Source organism: Protomyctophum bolini (genome assembly GCF_963924005.1).
Source record: "Protomyctophum bolini genome assembly, chromosome: 18".
NCBI classification, from domain to species: domain Eukaryota; kingdom Metazoa; phylum Chordata; class Actinopteri; order Myctophiformes; family Myctophidae; genus Protomyctophum; species Protomyctophum bolini.
In genome coordinates this window covers 10,715,005-10,739,660 of record NC_137879.1, presented here as the reverse complement: position 1 = coordinate 10,739,660, position 24,656 = coordinate 10,715,005, and the positions used below count along the sequence as shown (strand labels likewise).

The 24,656-nt window shown below is 44.5% G+C and overlaps 1 protein-coding gene across 4 annotated transcripts in view; it reads left to right on the top strand.

Moving 5' to 3' along the window:
* LOC308332528 (zinc finger MIZ domain-containing protein 1-like) overlaps positions 1-17,944 on the top strand; it is a 213,202-nt gene extending 195,258 nt beyond the window's left edge. For all 4 annotated transcript variants that reach the window (XM_080788478.1, XM_080788475.1, XM_080788476.1 and 1 more), the window contains 15 exons: positions 873-1,086; positions 1,882-2,175; positions 2,534-2,716; positions 3,921-3,998; positions 4,551-4,719; positions 5,180-5,321; positions 5,953-6,163; positions 6,579-6,684; positions 6,812-6,972; positions 7,690-7,757; positions 7,985-8,053; positions 8,888-9,135; positions 9,578-9,747; positions 10,925-11,530; positions 12,043-17,944. In XM_080788478.1, the coding sequence (XP_080644604.1) occupies positions 873-1,086; positions 1,882-2,175; positions 2,534-2,716; positions 3,921-3,998; positions 4,551-4,719; positions 5,180-5,321; positions 5,953-6,163; positions 6,579-6,684; positions 6,812-6,972; positions 7,690-7,757; positions 7,985-8,053; positions 8,888-9,135; positions 9,578-9,747; positions 10,925-11,530; positions 12,043-12,150 (2,827 nt within the window). In that variant the 3' untranslated portion in view covers positions 12,151-17,944. The remainder of the gene's footprint in view (positions 1-872; positions 1,087-1,881; positions 2,176-2,533; positions 2,717-3,920; positions 3,999-4,550; positions 4,720-5,179; positions 5,322-5,952; positions 6,164-6,578; positions 6,685-6,811; positions 6,973-7,689; positions 7,758-7,984; positions 8,054-8,887; positions 9,136-9,577; positions 9,748-10,924; positions 11,531-12,042) is intronic.
* Positions 17,945-24,656: the final 6,712 nt, after the last annotated feature.

The following is a 24,656-nucleotide window of genomic DNA, read 5'->3' as shown; positions in this document are numbered from 1 at the left end:
CCAACACACGTCGGGTACAGATACAGGTAAACTCGAGACGCATTACGAGCCGCGGTCTGGAGCTTGTGTGAATCTGTAGTTATGATTTATCACAGAATGTAGGATATGAAGACGGGAGGTATTCTGCCCTGACTGACAGAATGTAGGATATGAAGACGGGAGGTGTTCTGCCCTGACTGACAGAATGTAGGATATGAAGAGGGGAGGTGTTCTGCCCTGACTGACAGAATGTAGGATATGAAGAGGGGAGGTGTTCTGCCCTGACTGACAGAATGTAGGATATGAAGAGGGGAGGTGTTCTGCCCTGACTGACAGAATGTAGGATATGAAGAGGGGAGGTGTTCTGCCCTGACTGACAGAATGTAGGATATGAAGAGGGGAGGTGTTCTGCCCTGACTGACAGAATGTAGGATATGAAGAGGGGAGGTGTTCTGCCCTGACTGACAGAATGTAGGATATGAAGAGGGGAGGTGTTCTGCCCTGACTGACAGAATGTAGGATATGAAGAGGGGAGGTGTTCTGCCCTGACTGACAGAATGTAGGATATGAAGAGGGGAGGTGTTCTGCTCTGACTGACAGAATGTAGGATATGAAGAGGGGAGGTGTTCTGCTCTGACTGACAGAATGTAGGATATGAAGAGGGGAGGTGTTCTGCCCTGACTGACAGAATGTAGGATATGAAGAGGGGAGGTGTTCTGCCCTGACTGACAGAATGTAGGATATGAAGAGGGGAGGTGTTCTGCCCTGACTGACAGAATGTAGGATATGAAGAGGGGAGGTGTTCTGCTCTGACTGACAGAATGTAGGATATGAAGAGGGGAGGTGTTCTGCTCTGACTGACAGAAAGCGCTGTTTGTTTGTTGTTGTTTCAGTTACCCCGGAGGTCCGAACTCGGGGCCCGGCGGGATGGGCATGCCCGGCCAACACCAACGCGGTCCCGGAGACTTCACCCAGCCGGCCGCCGCGGCCGCCGCTGCAGCCGTGGCTGCGGCGGCGGCCACGGCGACGGCCACGGCCACGGCCACCGTGGCCGCCATGCAGCAGGACACGCAGAACAAGCAGGACATGCAGAACCAATACGGCCCGGTAGGACCAGAGACACACGCACACACGCACGCATGCACGCACACACATCACAGCTAAGCTAGATCACTGGTTCTCAACCCGATTGCAACCATAGACCTTGTGCAGACCGACCACGGCCATCTTGTCATTAACCCATTTTGACCTGGGAACAATTCTACAAATGTATTCTAAATCCTGGCAGTTTTCGGGAATAAAAATAATTTTCACGATAAAAAAAAGAATAGCAGACCTACAAGCTCGTAGCGCGCCACTCGGTGGCGCGCTATGAGCTTGTAGATCTGCTATTTTTCAATAGCTAAACTGTACATCCAAACTGTACATCCAAACAGAAAAGTCCTGTCTGATTGTATTACACAACGTCGTCAAACTCACCAACATTGCAGCTGAACGAAAAGCTTGAATTATCCTCTATCTGCAAAGTGTTTGTTTCATAAAAAATCCACCGTAGACTAGACATGTTATGAGCTACCTTCTATTTTATCCCACGATTTTGCAGCCCATTTTCTTCACCCAGTGTCAATTATCTATTCTAATGTTATCCTGGGCGCTACACTTCCTCTGTCAACCCCTGAAATGTAAATTCAAGTGTTGTGAAGTGCTGGTTGGATATCACTCAACGGCCCATACGTACCAGCTGTTTTGAATTTGCACATAATTCAGGAGACAGCAGGATGTTGCTTTACTGAAAGCGAGCGCTTTCAGCAAAACTGTCAAGCGCTGCAAAGCTTTTGCAAACGTTGTCAAGACTTGTACCAAAATGGAGTGTCTTATTGAGCGACGTCTCTGTCTTTTCAGATGACTTCCTCCTTCCAGATGCAGGGACAGAACCAGGCGTACAGCAGTCAGTTCATGAACCAGCCGGGGCCCCCGCGCGGCCCCCCAAACCTCCCCGGCAGCATGGGCCCCCAGGGCATGAACCCCAACAACATGGGCGGCGGCCCCCCCATGGGAATGAACCAGCCCAGGCCGGGCCAAGGCATGGGGCCGTTCGGGGGCCACGGCCAAAGAATGCCCCAGCAAGGCTACGCGGGACCCCGGGGGCCCCAAGGCATGGGCATGCAGGGCATGAAGAGGCCGTACCCAGGGGAGGTGAGCCACGTCATTCAACACTTATAGCCTTAATGTTGATGTTCCCAAACCTTTTTTTAGCCTGTGAGCCAAAAGAGAAAGTTGATGTCTGTCTCTCCGGGGACTCAAACTAGTGACGATCTAGAAGCTCAAAACGTGCTCAATGCTGTGTTGTGTTAGCTTGTAGAGCTGCTATTCAAATATTGCAAAAATAGCTGATCTACAAGCTCAAAACTTTTGTAGAGTTTGTAGATCTGCTATTTTTGCTACGACAATAATATGCAATGTGGTCCTCTGGAGTGGCCCTCTCCATCGTCAAAGTTGCCCACCCCTGCTATATAGGGCTGTTAACAGTCATCCCCCCCCCCCCCCCCTCCAGCCTAACTATGGTGGACAGCAGTATGGACCAAACAGCCAGTTCCCCAGCCAGCAGGGGCAGTACCCCGCCCAGAATGCCTCGCGGCCGCTGCCCTCCCCCAACTACCCCGGCCAGAGGATGCCAGGCCAGCAGATCCAGGGCCAGTACCCCCCACCCAGCGGAGCCATGGGACAGTACTATAAGGTAACACAGCACACACACACACACACACACACACACACACACACACACACACACACACACACACACACACACACACACAGCAGATCCAGGGCCAGTACCCCCCACCCAGCGGAGCCATGGGACAGTACTATAAGGTAACAGAGCACACACACAGTTTTCAAAAAACTAATCTTTTGATAATAGCAGATCTACAAGCTCAAGGTCAAGGTAAACTTTATTGTCCACAAGGGAAATTTGTCTTGGGCTTTCACCCCAGCTGCAGCCACACATAAAACATCAATGACAACACAAATACATTACAGAGGAAGACACAACATTACATAATTGCACACATTATGTGGATTATCAGGCCTCACGAAGTTACCGCTGTTTCAGAGCCTCGTTCAGCATCTTAGTTGATGCTGATACAAATGATTTTTTAAATCTGATGTACTTCCACTTTGGTTCTTTGTATCTTCTCCCAGAGGGCAGAAGTACAAACTCGCCACTTAAAACATGGGTAACATCACTGACAATTTTTTGAGCCTGTTTTAATGTAGCCTGCTCATAAATAGACTGAAGAGAGGGGAGTTGTCTTACCCCTATGATCTTCCCTGCAGTCTGCACCAATCTTAACAGTTTGGACCTCAGTTGCACTGAGAGATTACCGAACCAAACTGTGATGCCAAACCTGACCAGGCTTTCCAAGACTGCTCGATAGAACACTAACATAAATCTTTGGTCAACACCATGAACCCTGAGACGTCGGAGGAAGTGCAGTCTTTGCTGTAGTTTACTACAGAGACTGTCCACATGTGTGTTCCAAGTCATTGAGTTGTCAATGCAGATCCCCAAGTATTTATATGAGGAGACCTGTGAGATGGTCGAGTCATGGATGACCACAGGCCTGTGGTCACCAATGCTCTTTGGGTCAAACACCATCTCCTGTGTCTTCTTAACATTAAGAATAAGGTGGTTGTCGTCACACCACTTAACAAAGTTCTGTACCTCTGAAAAGTAGTCAGCTAAATCCCTATCCTTATCCAGAAGGGCTAAAAAAGCAGATCTTCAAGCTCACAATGCGTTGTGATGTGACACATTGTGACCCATCACAACGCATTGTGAGCTTGAAGATCTGCTTTTTTTTATCCTTCTAAAAGTGTATATAGGGCTAATAATAATAACGCACAATCATAAAGATCATCTGTGTTTCTTCCAATAACAGCAGGAGCCTCCTTTCAATGGCCAAGCCAACAACTTCTCTGGGGGAGGATATCAGTACAGCCAAGGCACTATGAACGGGGTAAGGTCATTTAACCTGACGACAGTTTTATTAAAAACCCATGTTTCTATGTCAGTTGTTCTCAAACACATTCATGTCAAGGACCCCCAATTATTTATGACATTGGCCGCTGACCCCCATCTGAGAATATGTTGTTCCAGGGGACCCTCTCAGAAGCAAAGATTTGAGTTAAAAACTCGCTCTGAAAGAACATAAATTCAAAGATTCCAGGCACATTTTCACGATTTTTTAAAAATAGCTAAAGTATAACATAATGCTTAAAACGGAACCTTCCGGGTCCATCTAGTCAGAGTTAAATGAACACTGTAGATTTCCTGGACATGAATCAAGGTTGAGAATCTCTGAGATGTTTAGGAAATAATGTCTGTGTTCTGTGTTCACCTCTGTGCCCGTGGCAGCCCTCCAGACCAGTGGGCAGCTACCCTCACTGCCCAGTGTAAATAATGTATGTGTCTGTGTTCTGTGCCCGTCGCAGCCGCCCAGACCGGTGGGCAGCTACCCTCACTGCCCAGTGTAAATAATGTATGTGTCTGTGTTCTGTGCCCGTCGCAGCCGCCCAGACCGGTGGGCAGCTACCCTCACTCCCCAGTGCCAGGCAACCCCACGCCCCCCATGACCCCGGGAAGTAATATTCCTCCATATCTGTCGCCGAGCCAGGACGTCAAGCCCCCCTTCCCTCCCGACATCAAACCAAATATCTCTGCACTTCCTCCTCCTCCAGGTGAGTGTCCTGAACATGAGACATACAAAGGTAGACACCTCCTCCGGCTCTGGTAGTGTAACTTTGCTGTCTTTAAATAGTGTACTGGAGGTTCACGCCCTTTCGGAACGCTCACATCTAGCGTCACGTATCCCAAAATAGAGAAAATCAATCGGCTTCACGCCATGCATGTACTTATTTATTTACTTACTTGCTTACTTACCATCATAGTAGGTACTAGTACTTATGATAAGGAGATGTTGACCAGATTCCCTCTATACTATTGGAGGATTTGCGTTTATTTCTATTATTAATATATTTTTAAAAAATGGATTAATTCTGTCTCTGCCTTCAGGGCGAATATATCCTTCCTCCATAAAGTAGGCCCCAGTTTGAGCCTGTCTCCTCTCTCTCTCTCTCTCTCTCTCTCTGTCTCTCTCTCTCTCTCTCTCTCTCTCTCTCTCTCCCCTCCCACGTACAGCCAACCCCAACGAGGAGCTGCGCCTGACGTTCCCCGTGCGTGACGGGGTGGTCCTGGAGCCCTTCAGGCTAGAGCACAACCTGGCCGTCAGCAACCACGTCTTCCACCTACGGCCCTCCGTGCACCAGACCCTCATGTGGAGGTAAAAACAGCGCCACCCCATGGCCTACACACGTATATCATACACCAGCGATCAGCAGTCTTTTTTTATGTTTTAACGATGATGCGTTATTAGGCCAAATCAGGCACAGGCCAGGAGAGCGAGCGTTATATTGTGTGAAAAAAACTGTCCTGATATGGAGCGTCGGGCCATTGCACTGCGATGTAGCCTGAACCAATCAAATAACCAATAAATAGTAGCAGGTAGATCTCAACCAATGAAAGTGGCCCTCCGAAACCTCGCTCAAGTCGATACAGACTGTGAGGGGCGCCCGCTGGCCTAGCGGTCCAGGCGCATGGCTCATATAGGCTCTGCCCTGACAACGCGTCGTGTGTTCGAGTCCCATTCATGACGACCTTTGCTGCATGTCTCTCCCCTTCTCTCTCTCCCTCTTTCCTGTCAGTCTTCACTTAAAACTATCAATAAAGGCAGAAAAGCCAAAAACAAATCAAGTAAAGAATGCGAGCGAATATAGAAGGAATGGACGACGTCGATGCACGCTCGCGGCACGTCAGGACAGTCATATTGATGAACATGTATTCTAATGAGATATCATCGTTCGCTCGCTTCGCTGGCAGTGCGGACGGGGTGTAACTGTTTCTTTCTTCTTCAGATCGGATCTTGAGCTGCAGTTCAAGTGCTACCACCACGAGGACCGGCAGATGAACACCAACTGGCCCGCCTCGGTGCAGGTCAGCGTCAACGCCACGCCCCTCACCATCGAGCGGGGCGACAACAAGACCTCCCACAAACCCTTGCACCTGAAGCACGTGTGCCAACCGGGACGCAACACCATTCAGATCACGGTCACCGCCTGCTGCTGCGTGAGTAGCACACGGGAGTCACAACTTTATTGTCACCTCGCGGGTTCACAGGCGAGAGAAGAGGGAGTGCAGGGAGGAAAACATAGGAAAGAAACGGCACAAGAAGTAGGTCGGTAGTGGCTTATTGTCGGTATCAGCCGGTAACACGTGGGAGTCACATGAGGTAAAAATAGTATTCGTCCACATGGGAAGGCTTCGATGCTGGTACAAACCACCAAAGATAGGATATACCACATGATATACAGAATTACACACATCAGCCTTGGTCGGGTCGACCTGGAAGGAGACGGTGTCGGTTTGTGAGACCCGAAAAACATCCAATGATTCCAGATAACATTCCAGATCCAGATCTTTTGAATAATGGCGGTCGGTGATGATGGAGATGATGATGTTGACGTGCGGTTTCTCTCCACAGTCTCACCTGTTCGTGCTGCAGCTGGTGCACCGGCCCTCTGTCCGCTCGGTGCTTCAGGGTCTGCTGAAGAAGAGGCTTCTGCCCGCGGAACACTGCATCACCAAAGGTACGCCCGTGCCTGTGCCCATTGCCCGAGCCCCGTTCATGCTTCATCGTGTGCCCAAAATAGACCATCTATAAGCTTACCCCTTTAACCGACGACCGTCTGTCTCTCTCCCCGTTCCTCCTTGCAGTCAAGAGGAACTTCAGCAGCGTGGCTGCGTCGTCGGGCGGCGCCTCGCTCAACGGGGAGGACGGCGTGGAGCAGACGGCCATCAAGGTGTCCCTCAAATGTCCCATCACCTTCCGACGGATACAGCTTCCAGCCAGAGGACACGACTGCAAGCACGTCCAGGCGAGTGGCTGACCGCTTAAACACTTGACTTGCTTAACCCATTCTGACCGGGCACCCGTTTTGGTGTTAGCATCATGTTATGCTTTACCTATTGAAAAATAGCAGATCTACAAGCTCATATCGCGCCACCGAGTGGCGCGATACGAGCTTGTAGGTCTGCTATTTTTGAAAAATTCGACTGACATTTTTAGAATCTGATCTCAGGTCAGAATGGGTTCATCAGACCAGTGTGTGTCCAGTGGAAACCTCGTATGAATCTGATCTCAGGTCAGAATGGGTTAAACCCTGTACGGGCTCTATACTAGTTTGTTTTGCTGAAATAAAATAGCCGATCTACAAGCTCACAACGCGTCATTTTGAGACGCGTTTTGAGCTATGTCAGTCTGCTATTTCCAAGACTGTCTGTGTGTGGTCTGAGGACGGTACTGGTTCTCAAACATTGTCATGGTCAAGGACCACCACATTGATATGAACTTGGTCTTGGACCCCCCCCCCCACCTGAAGAGGTGGTATGGTAGATGTTTCTAATATAGTATCACCAAGTATAAAAGGGGTTATAAAATGGGGTTACAGTGCTTAAAGTGATTTTGATGGGGACACCCTGGAACCCCCTCACGTACCCCTGGGGGATTCCCACTTTTTGAAGCTCTGGTGTGAGGAATATTTTTTGCTGGATGTGTGATGTGATGGTGCGTGTTTTGATTTGTCTACCTTCAGTGCTTCGATTTGGAATCATATTTACAACTGAACTGTGAGCGGGGGACATGGCGGTGTCCTGTATGCAAGTAAGTGTTTCCAGCTCTGATATTTACCGCTGCTCTTTTTTTTGTATATATATTTTTTTAAATTGTATAGCATTTATTGCTATATACAATAGTAATCATTGCTATACAGTGTTTGTTCAGTAACAGGGGTCCTCCTCCTCATGATTTGATTTGATAAAGTTCGTTTCAGACAGTTTAGTAATAAGCACTGTCTCATCATCTGTCTCCCTGTGTTCCTCTCCTCACAGTAAAACAGCATTATTAGAGGGCCTGGAAGTGGACCAGTACATGTGGGGAATCTTGAACGCTATCCAAAAGTAAGTTACAACGTACTTGTACGACTTCTTGCTAGCGTTATGATGCCCATTCAGACTGCATGCCCCTTCTTCAGTTACTGCATTACCCTTTGTACCCATGTTGTCAGAATGCTTAGTGCAGTTCACATTATCATAGTCTATACCAGTGGTTTTCAACTTATAGATCTTGACCTTAACTCTGGAGAGCATAAAAATTGTACGATCTTATTTGGAGGACATTAGTCTATACCAGTGGTTTGGTTTTCAACCAGTGGTCCTTGAGGGGGTTCCATGTGGTCCCCAGCTAAATGATGGAACATTGATAACCAAATGGACCCTTATAGATCTTTAACTCTTGAGAATTATTACTATTGCATTAGGCTACTTAAAGAAGTCTACACAATTAGCATGTCAAATAATATATGTCCAACGGTAACAAAATATTCTTTAGTTTTGGGTCTGAGAGGCTAAATCTCATCCAATGGTGGTCTGCGGCTCAAATGCAGAACAAATAATGGACCTTGATATGAAATAGGTTGAAAACCCCTGCTCTATGCCAGTGTTGCTTCACCTCCTTGCAGTTTAAAACCCCTGCTCTATGCCAGTGTTGCTTCACCTCCTTGCAGTTTAAAACCCCTCCTCTATGCCAGTGTTGCTTCACCTCCTTGCAGTTTAAAACCCCTGCTCTATGCCAGTGTTGCTTCACCTCCTTGCAGTTTAAAACCCCTGCTCTATGCCAGTGTTGCTTCACCTCCTTGCAGTTTAAAACCCCTGCTCTATGCCAGTGTTGCTTCACCTCTTTGCAGTTTCACCAATTAATCGAGACCTCCACCTGTTTGTTTTCTTTCTCCCCAGCTCCGAATTTGAGGAGGTGACGATTGACCCGACATGTAGCTGGCGACCGGTGGCCATAAAGTCAGACATCCACATCAAGGAGGACCCGGACGGACCGCTGGCCAAGAGGTTTAAGACTATGAGCCCCAGCCAGATGATCATGCCCAATGTGATGGAAATGATAGCCCAGCTCGGACCCGGGCCCTCGCCCTACCCCTCGTTGCCCGGTAGCCAGCAGGGGGGCAACGGCAACGAATATGGAAACCAAGGTGGGCTACTTACCGTATGCCAGGGTTGATCAGGCCTTCATTTCAACCAAGGACCCCCAGTTTGATGGGCATTAGACTAGGCCACGGACCTCCATTTAACCCATTTAGACCTGAGGACGCATCTGTGTCGCCTTATAGCTTTTAACCACTTTAACCGTTATTTCAAACTTTAGCTGTTGAAAAATAGCAGATCTACAAGCTTTTGGCAGGGAGTAATAATTATGTAAATAAGAATAGTAATAGTTAATAATTTTTGAGTAACTTTTCCAACACTGGTAGTCACCTAAACCCGAAGCTCGGCAATGACTTTGAGGATTGTGTGTCATACAAACACAGTTCACAGTATGGACGTTTTGACGAGTAAGAGTACCAAAGTCCTTCAGGTGATGCTGGCATCGTGGGACGTGTACTGACTCTCTCTTTGTTTTGTCTCGTCTTGCAGGCAACAGTTACCAGGGGCATGGCGGGAACTTTGATTTCCCACATGGCAACCCTGGCGGTACGTCGATGAATGACTTCATGCACGGTCCCCCGCAGCTGTCGCACCCGCCCGACATGCCCGGAGGCCTGATGGCGCACGACAAGCCGCTCTCTCACAACATGCCAGACTCAGTGAGTTCCTCCTTGGGTTGTTTCATTCTCCACATGCGAAAGGAAGGCTATTATAATCTGTTTTACAGACACCTTTTCACCCCTGCTTACATTTGGCTACACTGCCTGTGCCATTATTATTCTTGAACCAAAATACAAGTTATGTGACTGTAAATAGAATGTCGGTGCAGTGCATGCATTTAAAAGTTGTTTTTGTTTTCTTCACAGCACAGATAAAGAGGCTTAAATGTGTCTAGACTGCCAACAAGACTACTGTTATTGCACTGCAGTTAAATACATGTGTTGTACAGCGATGCATGTGTAATACTTTATGTATTACAGAATGACAGGACATTCAGTCTGCCTTTTCATAATTATGTTCAAATATGGCCCCCTTTGGCCCCCTTATGGTTCAGTTTAGACTAGAGGAGACCAAACACAACCACTGCAGTTGTGTTAGTCATATTGTGTTAAAGGGATAGTTCAGATTTTCAGACTCGGGCAATCAATTAATACAGTTGCAACCACTATATTAATGGCAAGTATTTCATACAACTTAAGTAAAAAAAATCTGGAACTATCCCTTTAAAGTGTTCCACCATATACAGATTGTTCAAAATAACAACATATTCACTCAAAAACAAACAAAAGAAAGCCACGACCTGCAGCTTTAGCAGCATGTTCAAGCTTACAACGCGTCACAAAGTGTAAGCTTGTAGATCTGCTATTTCAGCTTTTTGTCAGGTGAAACCTGACATATAACAGGCCTGTTTTTAATAACGACCTAGTGATGATTGACTGCCCCCTAAGCCAATGGTATAGTTTGACACTCGTGTAGCCAATCACATAGTAGCGACCTAGTCATGATTGGTTGCCTCCTAAGCCCTGCCCCGCACCGCGGAAGTGAGCGCTCCCTGGGAAAGTGTCTCCTACTAATACAATTATAATACAATATAATACAAGGTTGTGACACAGAATCATACACGTTATAGAATTAATAATATCCAGTAAGACGCCTTAAAGCCAAGGCAAGAAGCGACCGCAGGGGGGGGAGAATGGAGACCGGGCTTCTTTCACCTGACAAATATGACTATGTCATCATTTCTTGTTTATGTACATTACAACATCTTGGAAACGATTACGACAAAATAATTTGTGACAACCCTAACCGTTTGAGCGTTTTCTCCATTCCTGCCAGATACCTCATCCTGCCAGCACTGACCAGTCTCCTCACGGCTCCTTGCAGCAGAGCTTGCACGCCTCCTCCCCGCACCATGGGAGCCACGCCTCCTCGCACCCTGGGAGCCACGCCTCCTCGCACCCTGCCAGCCACGCCTCCCCTCATCCTGGTAGCCACGCCTCCCCTCATCCTGGCAGCCACGCCTCCCCGCATCCTGGTAGCCACGCCTCCCCTCACCCTGGCAGCCACGCCTCCCCGCACCCTGGCAGCCACTCGGGGCAGCAGCTACACCACGGCGGGCCTCCGCAGTCCTCGCGGCAGCCTCCCACTCCTCAGCAACAACAGCAACAACAACAACATCAACAGCAGCAACAACATCAACAACAACAACAACAACAGCATCAACAACAACAACAACAGCATCAACAACAACAACAACAGCATCAACAACAACAGCAACAACAACAACATCAGCAACAACAACAACAACAACAACAACAGCAGCAGCAACAACAGCAACAGCAGTCTGGTCCCAACAGCCATCCATCGCACGGGGACTTGTCCTTCCCCTCCAACAGCTTGGGCAGCGAGGCGGGATCGGACATGCCCGAGCCTTCCTTAGATGTGAGTTGGTGCAGGCAACGCTAAAACTGTCTTGACCCTTTGGTGTGTTTAGGGCTTTTAGTCTTTTGAATATAACACACCATTTAGTCTTAGTCCTATTTAGTCTTCTGAAATGGTTCAGTCTTAGTCTAGTCAATCAAAAGTCCTAGTCGTCAGCGGCTATTGCAGTTATCTACAGTGGCTTCCTGTTTATTTGGTCTTCCTAGGAAGCTAGGGGTACCTCTCCCTGAAAGGTACCCCTGGGAGCCAGATATGTCATCATAGGAGATGTTTGCCTCTGCTAGGATGGGGAAAAAGGGAATATATGAAAGAATGATATGTCATCATAGGAGATGTTTGCCTCTGATAGGAGGGGGACAAAGGAAATATATGCCTTTGCTAGGAGTGGGACAAAGGGAATATATGAAAGAATGTATATTTTGCCCGCACCGCCCTGTTTTTTATAACTATATATTTTTTTTAAACGGTGTAAGAAGCGACAGTGCTAACGTCTCATCCTCCCTCCGCCACAGCTTCTCCCGGAGCTCGCCAACCCAGACGAGCTGCTGTCCTACCTGGACCCCCCGGACCTCCCCAGCAATAGCAACGACGACCTCCTGTCCCTCTTTGAGAACAACTGAGGCAATTCAGACACACACACACACACACACACATGCACACGCACGCACACACACACGCACACACACAGATATAAACTTCTCCGAATGCCCAGGCATTTCCCTGTGAGCCTCGGGCAGGCAGCACTCTCAGTACTTGATAAAACACAAAGATGCACTCCCTCTCTCTTCTTCCTCTTGTACAGTTTTGATTGGCCAGCAGCACAGACTGACTGACTGAACGAGCTTTGAAAAACTCAAGGGCGCTAGCTAGCTAGCTAGCACGGCGACGGCGGCGATACCTTTTCGAACTGTGCAGCTATATTCAGTTGTCGTTTTTTGTTTTGTTTTGTTTTTTAACGTCACACGTGTCTGTGTGCACATTAGGAGAAAAACTAAAGTGTTGTAGCATTTTGTTTTTTAATTCACATTTTATTTTCCCTTTATTTTTTTCGAGAAGAAAATAAATCCATTGTATAAAACAGAAAAATAACTGAAAAAACTGTAAAAAAAATCTATATAATCTGCGCTATCTGGCCAGTATGCATTGTCGCCTCTACGTTGTTCCCATCTGCAAAGGCCTCGTCACTTCCCTCTCTGTCTCCTGCCTCCTGTTTCCTGTTCCCTCTCTGTCTTCTGCTTCCTGTTTCCCGTTTCCTACTCTCTGTCAGGGCGCGGGCACATATACGCGTCAAGAGGCGTCAAGAAGACGCCTAGTCCAGGCGCCTGCACCGGGTTTTTAAGCAGCTGATGGATGGAAATGACGCCCGAGCGCGGCTTCAACTTGCAGCGTCGGCAATGCGTTTCCGTTTTTTGGCCGACTCGTCAGGTTGCAGCTGCGCGCGAGCGTCATTTCCATCCACCAGCTGCTTAAAAACCCGGAAGCGACGCCTGAACTAGGCGTTTCTTGGCGCCTAAGTGTGCTTACACCCTCACTCTAGTCTGCACCCTGTGTCCACGCCTGGGTAGGTAGCACTGTTCTGTACGTCTGTCGGCCACTCGTCGGCATGTAAAGCAGTGGTTCTCAGTGTCTTTTATTTTAATTTCAAGACCACATACGTACCCCCCGCCCTGAGTGTACGAATGGAACCATTCGTACACACAAGGAACCCCCCCTCCTCCCCATGTGATCTCTGGGACCTCAGTCCACTCTACACTGTAAAGGTTGTTTATTTTAACTTTGAGAGTGTACATAATGGAACCAAATGGACCCCTATTAACAAAATAACTGCTCGTGACGGAACGTTCCGCCAATTAGAATCCAACCGGCAACCACTATTGGCATTTGGCGGAACGTGATCTCAAACCGGATCTAAAAAGCTGAATAACTAAATCTACGGAACTCTCCTTGGTTTTGACAAAACACACGATGTTCAGAGGTCTTTTCTGATTATCCGGTGATCTTGATTGGAACATTGGCGCTTTCTAGAGCAAGGATGGACTCATTTTTAGCTCGCTAGCATTGACGCTAATTATTTAGCATCTAAGATGGCCGCCCAAACCGGACTTGCGTCCAGTGTACAACACACTAAATCGAAGTAGACCCGGGTCGGCAGTCCAGCGTTGGCTCTTGCGTCCACCAGGTGGCAGTTAATTAACCTTAAATGGGTCCATTTGGTTCCATTGATTTTAGAGACCCGTAACTCGTCCTCACTCACAGATCCTTGTGGGGGGGGGGTCTCCAGGTTCAGAACCAGTGATGTTAAAGCACAGGATCTTGGCCATGCAAGAGACAAATGAAAAATGACTCTCTTTGCAGCAGGAAGCAAGTGACACCATTCGTTTATTTGCCCCCCTCTATCCCTCGCCCCACACTCGCCTCCAACCCAGACTTTGAACAGATTTAATTTATTAAAAAAGAATAATGGGGTGGGGGGGATAGCCAGCTTCCACTTTCTCCACAACAACGGCTCGAATGGAGAGAGAGACCATCTACTCTACTGGGAGAGAGACCCTAGACTGTAATGGGCATTTTCTAATCCCGACAGAGAATAGCATTTATTTCCTTTGTTTTGTCATGTAAGTGTACTGCTTCTTACTGTAAGCCTATATGTATTTATCGCCTTTCCCTCCCTAAACCAGTGGTTCTCAACCCAACCAGTGGGTTGGGTTGGGTCCCCACATTCCCAGATGACAGTGAAGTGTCAATTTAAGGACTTTTAAGACTTTCTCATTCTCAACAAAAAACTAAACAAAAGAGAGAGAAAGAAAGAAAGTAAAGGACCATTACTTCAACAAACTATACTATAAAACATTGGCCAAATTGTTAAATAAATATAAGAAATAGTCAACAATAAAGGAAAATACACGATCTACAACAATTCTGCTATTTTCACAATCATTTATCTGTGGAACCGAGTTGAACAAAATGGTATGGCTCAACTTCCAAGACCCCCCCTGGTAAACCCCACTTTGAGAACCACTGCTCTATATCAGATGGGCTTCCTTCCTTCCACACCGTCCCGCTCTGTGCGAGGCGAGTGCACCGTCCGTCCGTCCCCTCCATCACGTTCCCCTGTTGTTGAACGACGTAGCGCTGAAGTCGTCTCCAAAGTGCATGTGTGCCAAGCCCTTGTATAGTGATATTCCAAGTGGTAAAAAAAAAAGATGGTGTGGTTTTTGTTTTGTTTTTGTTTGTTTTATCAGTTGCTGTTTCCACAGATCTTTTATTGTTTTTGTTTGTTTGTTTGTTTGTTTGTTTTTCATTTCTGTCTGATTTATTTAACACTAACAGTGAAGGGATAATGCTGAAACCAGTAGTACATGTATTATGTATTAGCTGGAGACGTCATATTTATGTTTCTCCCCACCCCCCCAACCCCTCTCTTGTTTTTCTGATTCCTGTTTTCCTTTCCTTTCCTCTTTTTTTTTTGTTGCTGCAAATGTAACTGTCTGTAACGTCCTTGGCAAACTGCTCAACAACCATCACCAAAGTGAAGCCTAATTGTAGTAGCCCCCTGTCGCAACTCACAACACAAACATAACCGCTGTGCGATGGGAAACCGCTTAGGGGAGAGTGAATGGAGTGGAGTGGAGAGGATGAATGGATGTGTGTTTGCCTTGAATGCGTTTACTGTGTGTGTGTGTGTGTGTGTGTGTGTGTGTGTGTGTGTGTGTGTGTGTGTGTGTGTGTGTGTGTGTGTGTGTGTGTGTGTGTGTGTGTGTGTGTGTGTGTGTGTGTGTGTGTGTGTGTGTGTGTGTGTGTGTGTGTGTGTGTGTGTGTGTGTGTGCGAGTGTGCGTGGGTGCGTGTGTGTCATTGGAGGTAATTGATTTCAAACATGTAGAAGACAGTTTATTCATCAATACTGTTCTAAAGATTTGGTTTTAAAGCAGTATTGGAGCAGACTTTTTTTGCCACGTTTTCTTGTTTTGTGTTATCTTTTTTTTCTCACTTTTTCAGAAGAGTGCTGTTCAGTATGCAAAATGTATTATTTTTAAAGAAAAGCTATTGTACTGTAAATATCATTGTGAATATTTTTGTATCATCTTGATAACGTTTCTCCTATTCTCCGATTGGTTGACTCGAAAACCGTAACCACACGAACGAACGGCCCTATCCCGGGGCGAACATTCTGCGAAAAACAGCCCATCTACGAGCACACTGTGTGACGCGTTGCGACGCGTGGTGAGCTTGTAAATCGGCTCTTTTCATCCCAAGATATTAGGTGTAGAGGAGGGTGGGGGGGGTGGGGGGGTGGTACAGAGCTTAAGTATTAGTTTACTAAGTATAGATGGTTTAAGTGGTTATAACCGCGTGTCCTCCCAAACTCCATCTTTTGTACAAACAACTGGCGTCTTCTCTCTGGGCAAGCTAATCCAAAAGGTCTCGTAATAAGCTACTGTTCATCATTGTGCTTTCTATACACACTAACCCCCGTCAGACGCTCAGTTAGGATCTGCGGTTTAAGAAAGAGCGAGATATGTCCCTCTGTCTTAAACTCTACCACTTTCAACCTGACATTTATTGAATTATGTGGTGGTGAAGATTTTCCAAAATGTTCAAAAACAGCCGATCAACACACACAATGTGTCGCGGCGGAGCTTGTAGGTTGGCACGACGTGGGGCTTTCTACTGGTTCATTTATACTCTATATATATATCACAGTGTCGCTTTCTGAACAGAGCCCATCTTCAGTTTAACCTGCAGTGCGTTTTAGTTTTTCCTTTTTCTATTCTCTTTTTTTCTCCCGATAATGATTATGCCCCATTCCCAATGTCTCCCCATGCTACTGTAGACCCTGTCACTGCTGAGTGCTGACCCCCACAGGTGGTCATGTTGGAGGGTGTATCTCCTCCCCATGACACCACACATGCACTGAGGACCGACACATGGACTTTTTATACCTGACAGGCAGTTACCCCATTGTTGACCTGGGAACGATTAAAAAAAATTCTACAGTTTTCTGAAAAAGCTATGTTTCCATGTCAGTCGTTCTTCGATTTTTCAAAAATAGCAGACCTACAAGCTTGTATGAGCTTGTAGATCTGCTATTTTTCAATAGCCAAAGCATAACGTAATGCTAACCAAAAGGGTTTCCCGCCCAAAATGGGTTAAAGGACGTCACGCAGTCTCAAACATTTTCATGTCCTTGGCCCTTAGATGGATATGTACTGTATATTCATGCATCTATCTCACTGCCACATTATTTATTATTATGTGTGATCGATCCCTCAGACACCACTGAAGAGCAGCTCTTTTTTGGGCAACGACACTGTTGTAATAATGGAGTATAAATGACCCTTTTTTTAAATTTTTCCTCCCTACATTACGTTTCTGATGCTGAGCTCCAATTAAGCAAATGTTTTTCATTAAACGCGGTCTATTGGGCTGAAAGATGATGATCCCCTCCTGTCTCTCCATGCATATTGATTATGAATTTTAAGATTTCATTCTGTCAAAACAAACTGTGGTATGCGCCGCCTCCCTATGTAATCAGTCAAACCTTGTGAATATCATAGTTGTTGCTAATTGTCAATAGTACACACGTGGTATTTTAAAGTTATATCACAACCTTATTTTAAATAAATCCATGATATTATTTTTGTTACTGCAAATTTGGCTTTTTTAAAAGCTTGAGACCATACCTTGTTTTTATCCCATTTATTTTCTTTAAATTTTCTTTCAGTAAATTATTTTCTATCGGTTTTCTTTATTATTAAACTGTTAAGGCTAGAAATATAATTTCCTTCGATTGTAGCAATGTGCTGATTAAAACATCTTGATTATACAGTATGTACGCATTATTTTAAACTCCATTATGTATTAGAAATATGATTTATTCCATTACAAAACAGTGATATATGTGTTACATATTTGAATCACAGATACGTAGATATCAACAGAGTGTCATTGAAATCAAGCGTCTCTCTTTGAACACACACTCACTGCCACGTTATTTCTTTTCATTTGCGATCGATCCCGTGGGGATTGCTATCATTTCATTTTGTTCTAATTTACATATGAGCCAGTTTTGTGTATTAGGCAGCACCCCCTCCGAAAACTGTAGTTGCACAATCATGATAAAGGGCCATTTCTCTGGGGGAAAATAACGTTTTTTTTTCTCTTTTCTTTTTTTTTTTTTTGAAGGAAAAAACAGAAAAGGAAAAAAAAAAAAAAAAATGATAGGAAAAGGGCACGTGCACCTATTCTGGCCTAGAAAAAGATCTTTTAGGGTTGAGGCTAGGTCAAAGTGGGCAAAATGTCCCATGGATGTCTGTATATATGTAAATGAACATAGAGACATGTGAACAGAAATGTATTCATTTTCCCTGGGAATGTGCATTGTCATTTCAGAATAATAAAAAGCTTGCAACCCCTCTACTGGAAGTGGCTGAATATGGAACATGATCCTGGTTATAGTTTATAACGTCTGTCTGTGGATTATCTCTCAGCATTTTGACCCCCCCCCCACCCTCTTCCTCCTCTGAAATAATACTTTTGACCCTCTTTTTGTTCAGGCGACGAACTGGGACAGCTATGTTTTACATATGATATTTAGCCTATAGTGTTCTAGTCTCACCTGCATACTCTGAGGCGATCAAGTAAAAAAAAAAAAAAAAGGAGCAGAAGAAATGTTTTCAAAGGAAATATGGGGGGGAGGGGGGGGGGGTGACGCTTGGAAGGTTGGGGGAAAAAGAAAGGCATCTTTCTTGTCCTGCAGATTGTACCCAAAAAACCCATAGTTTGTACAATTTTTTGATATCACGAACAGATGGAGAGAAAAGACAAAATGGTACAATCTAAGATGATCCATGCAACGTGGCCATTGTCCTGTATGTTTGTACATTGTATGTACAATCATTTCATATTCTAAAAAACTGGTCAGAAAATAAAGGAACTAATTGTGATTTTTAGTCTTGCAGAATTGTATGTAGTTAGATGATGTGACAACCTAATATTTATCTAATAAATATGTATTCAGATGACACCTGTATGCCACTGTGGTCTTGTGTTTTGTACATCAAAAGGTCAACACTAGGATGGGACGATATGAACATTTCATGTCACCATTATTGTGACCAAAATAATTGTGATTTACAATAAATGTACAATTAAATTATAACAAATTTTGACTATAATCAAAATACAATTATTTTTTAAACTATTCAAAAGTCTGTATATTTCTGTACACTCGTATACATGCAAATGACGCAGGCCATAGCTATAGCCATTAGCCTATACTATAGACATAGGCTACCCTAAAACATACAGTAATTCTGCACAAAAAGTGAAACAACGATTTATGGATTACTGAATGAAATACACGATTTAACTCATACGTTAACATGCCTATGACGTCACTGCATCAGGTGAAAACTGAAACTGACTGATGGCAGCTATTGGCTTATTGTATAATTTTACTTATCAACTGTACCAAAGTGATGCAGAAAGCAGTGTGATCCTCTAGAGGGCGGCGATAGACCACCAGACAATAATTTTGTTGTATACATGGGGAATTGCTTTACAATTTACAGCAATAAAGATAAGACTATACTGTCTACACAATATCGATAATGTATGAGAATTGTTATTTTTGCCTGTCATCTTTCTTTATGGTACCGCACGTCAATACAGCATGGAATTGTGATCGTGTACAAAATCTTATCCAACGACAACAAGATATTCTTTCGTTTTGGGTCTGCGAGGCTGTTCTGAGCTTTGATTAACACCAGAGGCCCTGAACCACCTGCTACAGAAGCTCACTCTGCCACCATCATCAGGACAAAGATGTTTGGATTTGGGGGTAATTATCTTCTCTAAGTTCGGTTCAGTCGTCTCAGCTGTTGTGTGTGACGATCTGCCATCCGTTGAACAGTACCACTCTGTACATTATGGGGAAATATAATAGTGTGTCGCATTTAAAAAAAGAAAAACGTCATAGCCCCCTACTAGTAGTAGCCGGCGGGCGAAAACTATACGGTAAAACGAGCGCACCCTTGGAAAGGGTCTCCTATGAATACAATATTAGCTAGCGGTAGCCTAGCATGCTACGAACCGCAGATCTGCAAACCCACAACGGGCTGCAGGTGTGACGCACTGTAAGCTTGTATGTCTGTTACTCTGTTCTCCCTCTCGTCCGGTCTCGTACGTTCTCGCGAAATGTCGGTTTCTGATTTGACTGACCAATCAGAGCGGGGCCGAGCGTGGAGAGCGTCGCTTATCGAATGGCAACGCGAGTTCAAATTCAAAAGAGCCAACCGGACGGCAGGTGTCTGAGATCACGTTAATGTAATATCAAACTGTCTTCATTCTCTTCACTCACTGACTGACCTTCTTACTGAGCGGACGTTTGCTGAGTCACAACTCACAACCACAGACAGACAGTTAGCTTCTTCAAGAGACTATACTTCTTCAAGTTCGACTTCATCAACACTACACTAGTATCAACGTACAACGTTACCTGAAGCAATGGAGATGGTATGTTAACATTTAATAATATATGTACTGTAAACTTGTAAGAATGTAATTTTTTTTAGAGAACGGGTAGTTTAGACAGACGGTCGGTTTGTTTAGGTTTAGGCCCTGATTTGAAATAGTTAATGTGTAGCATTGTTTTCTTTCGATGTCGTTTGTTTAGGATTGATTATTTTGAGTTAGTAAGTTTGCACTTGCACTGTGCCTGTGGATAGCCTAGTGGTCCGTGTATTTTTCGGCCATTTGAAATGTATACTTGAAAACCGTCCGTTTCTAAATGCATACAAATAATTACACGGTGAATTGTAATAATGGGACATGGGAGTCGTTTTAAAATTGTACTGCGGACCGAACAATTAACAAGTTGCTCTACTCTACTTTAGCCAACTGGACCGGTTCAAATATAAGGTACCCAAATGTTAACGGTTTGCTGACTCAGTCATATGCCTAGTTGCAATGGTTTCAACCGGGGTTGTAGGCCTATACCAGCCAGTGCGGCCACTAATTGTTACCGTTAGGTTCTCATCATCAGATAGTATGACTACCGGTATGTCCAATTCAACGACCCCAGATTAATATGCATTTGGCTATGTCGTGTCGCTACGACACCCACGCGAAAATATTGTCGGGTAGATCCCAGATTTCCCATATTTTACAATATTTGTGTCAAAATGTTTTTCTCAAGATTTGTTAAAAATGGCAGATCCACATGCTCACAAAATGCCTCGCATGATTCGTGACACATTGTGGGCTTGTAAGTACTTAAGCTGATTTTTTTTAAATATTATATTGTGCTGGAGCAATGGCGGGGACCGTTCAGATCGAGTTACAAACGGACAAATGAACACTGATGATTTTCACTGTGTAAGAACTAACCGGCTGCATAATCTTTTTATACATCTTCAACCACTTGAGTTTGGTTCAGGGGCAACAGTTCCAGAAGAGAGTTCCAGACTTCCCTTTGCCTGGCAGCATTAATAGCCACTTAATCCATTCCTGGGGGTTCCCAAGGCGTTCCAATTTAAGGCCATCCAGGGGATATATGGATCCAAGCACCCATAAGATGACCAGAGGAAGCGTCTGTACTGGATGCATGCCATGAACCCGTTAAGGAGCAGTGGCTCCTGGCTAAGTGTCATTTATATATTTCAAATCAATTGTTAAATTGAGAAACCATAATAAGTTAAAATATGGAGATATTATCTCCATATTTTAACTTTTTGTGTTTTTCGTAAATTAATGCCCTACTTGATCAGCAAGTGCGATTCAAGCTTGTAGATCTACTATGTTTGAAACGTTTGAATCCTCAATTATATTTTCACGCCACTCTCTCTAGGTCGTCCTCAGACTGGAGCCCTCCATCGTCGCCTCCAGTCATCACGGTTCTTCATACATCCGGCCAGCTCGTTGGTGCTTTGCGCTCGTGCATCTTTCTTGAGTACATGTTAGTATGGGACGTCCTCGTGACCGGTGCCCATGTGTTGGTTCCCACAGCACCAGTCTGCTGGCTGGGAGCTCTTGGTGCCTCTGGCAGTGTCCTGCGAGTCACAATAGTATCTAAAATAACAGATCTGCAAGTGCGTTTCGAGCTTGTAGATCTGCTATTTTTGAAACTTTTGAATCCTCAATTAAATTATCGATTCAATATTTCTTGCACTTCAATATATGAAGGAAATTAGCTTAACTAACAAATGTCTCCCACAGGATGCTGCAGCTGCCAGCTTCACCTGGACTTCGGCGCTGATCCAGGACCCCAACAACCCCCAGGCAACCAGGATGGTTCTGAAGAGGACCGAGCACCTTCAAGTACCGGTATGTACACGTTGGAAAACTAGTACACTAGATTTTAGTTTCTCACTTTACTTGAGTGTGTCCATTTTTCAATAGCTTAATACTTCTGCTCCGCTGCACAGCCAGATATTGTACTTTTTTACTCCACTACAATTATTTGAACATTTTAGTGACTGCTTTGTAGATAATCTTATGTATTATTAAAAATAAAAATGCATTAACCCTATTCTATACTTATATAGTACTTATATATATTGTATATTCAAACAATAGCCGATCTACAATATCACAGTGAGTGTGAGCTTACTGCCTATTTTGGGAAGTCTACATAACTACATAATTTTGTAGTTACATTTATTGAAGGAAATTATCTCAAGTTACAATTGTCTACATTTCCTCACACAGGACCTGGACCTAGACAACTGGACCTGGAAATGCATCGATGACCCCAAGAATTCCAGGGTGGTACTGAAGGGGGTGCCAGTGAAGGCATCACAGGGAGAAGCACCCAAAGAGCCACAGGTGAGTTGGTTTCCGGACGACTCAGACACGGAAACTGACTCCCCTGTAGCTCCTCCCCCTAGGAAAGCCTGGGTATCGAGGCTACCCCCTAGGAAACTCACCACCACCACCAGGAAGAGGGACACCGTGCCCGTGGCCAAGACGGAAGGAACCGGATCTTCTGCTTTGTTCAAGTATGTATTCATCTTGGTCACTTGTTCTCATGGTTTTGTGTTTATACATTTCTTTTTCTTGACCACAAATGTTGAAGAATGTTGTTTAGACATATAGATTCATTGTTTACCTGGAATCCTAGTTTCTTTGAGGCATACATTGCTCTCTCTGCACTCTTGATGTGACTAGTATTTACCTTGTTTATTTACTGGAGTTCATGCTTAATCTCCTTATTCCCATCTCACTCTTTTTGCAGGAGTATGCGGCATGTCCTCCAGCAGAAGATATCGCAAACCACGGCTGCCAATGTTAGGCCCAAATTGAACGTGTGCGAGGGAAGGAGAGGGAAACCATGCCATGGTGAATGCGGCCAAGGAGTAGCCTGCCAAGGTCAAAGGCCACCACCAGCCAAACACCACTTTATGGTAAGTGCACCTTTACTACAGATACAGATCTGTACAATAGAGAAATTAGACTAAGCTCACATTCAACAAACCTTTAACTATTTAAGCCCTATGTTGTTGACTGGAGTTGGCTGTACTTTCCCCTGTCCTTTTTCCCCTCTGCGAACTCTTAGCCATAATGGCGAATCTACAAGTTCCCAATGCGACTTTAAAATTTCTATTTTTGCCGAATCCTTGACCTATTTTGTTTATGAATTTAGTTAATGTGCTTATGCTGCAAACAGAGACATGGGGGGGAAAGGGAGTTTGTAATTGTGAAAAGTTAAATTGAAGTGATTGACCATAGATATGAACAATATCACTGTTAAGTGTACACACATTTTGGGTACTATGTGTGTACACTAACCTCCAATTAAAACGATTGTGTTTATTTAGTTTAATTTATGAAGGAAATCGGCTTGAGTTACAAATCACTGCATTTTCTCCAACAGATTGATTTCATCCACTACGCCAACAGCAGGGAGTCCAAGGTCATCAAAGCCATGGACACAGCTCCAAACAGCCGCAAGAGGAAGGTGAGTTGGCAAAACGTTCATATAGTAAGTTGCTAGTTACACAAATGATGTATTCCAACAATGTTTAAATCAGAAAATGTTCTCAAAATTTAAATTTAAATTGCTAAATATTATTGTGGCCAAGACTTCTTAGGGTCTTAGTATGAAGAGAGTGCTCTGTGGGCAGAATAGCAGCTCTTGAGGGTCCGACTGAGTCGTAGCGGTGTTAGTATAGTAGTATCACCAATGTGAATCTTAATCTGCCTTGTGGCCGACCTAGGCGTCTTATTTATGTCTTTACATCTTATTTATCTCGTTGCCTCCCGTTGTCGTGGCAACAATTATCCTTATTGTAATTTCATTTCATTAAGGAGGGAGCTTACCGACGTATAAACAGTGTGATGGCCATATCAGATATCACATGATGAGTATTATAGTTGTGTAACTATCAAGTCTTATGTACAATATGTACATATTGGTATGCTCCCTCCTTGATGAAATTAAAATAAATAAAAACCAGAATACAATGTTGAGTTGTAGTTGAATAAATTAATAATTATTTTTGAACATTTTGTGACTTTTTATATTGTTTGAATACGTATCTTTAGGTATGGTGAGACATAACTTACCCTATGCTTTATTCCTGTGGTTTTAATTGGCAAGGTATTGTAGTTGAGAAAGGCTGGACAATGTACATGATACTAACACTAACACATGTTTCCTCACAGGGACCTGCACAGGGACCATCGTCTGCCTGCATCAGTGCCAAGAGACCCTACCAACGACCCTACCAACGAATCGCCGCTCTCCAGCATCATTGGCGTTGATGGACGTTTTACTCGTGCACTCATTTTTTGAATATTTCTTTTAATTTATTTGTAATTTTAATTTATTTGTTCTTATCGGATGACAGACACCACTACGAGATGGGTCCTAGTATTATTTATTTATTTTACAGTAATGCTTCCTTTGTTTATGTCAGTGTTGTTCATTATGTTGTTTATGTCAGTACACATAAATGTGTTCTTATCGGACGACAGACGCCACTACGAGATGGGTCCTAGTATTATTTATTTATTTTACAGTAATGCTTTAATCTTTTGTTTATGTCAGTACACATGTGTTCTTATCGGACGACAGACACCACTACGAGATGGGTCCTAATATTATTTATTTATTCTTTTGTATAA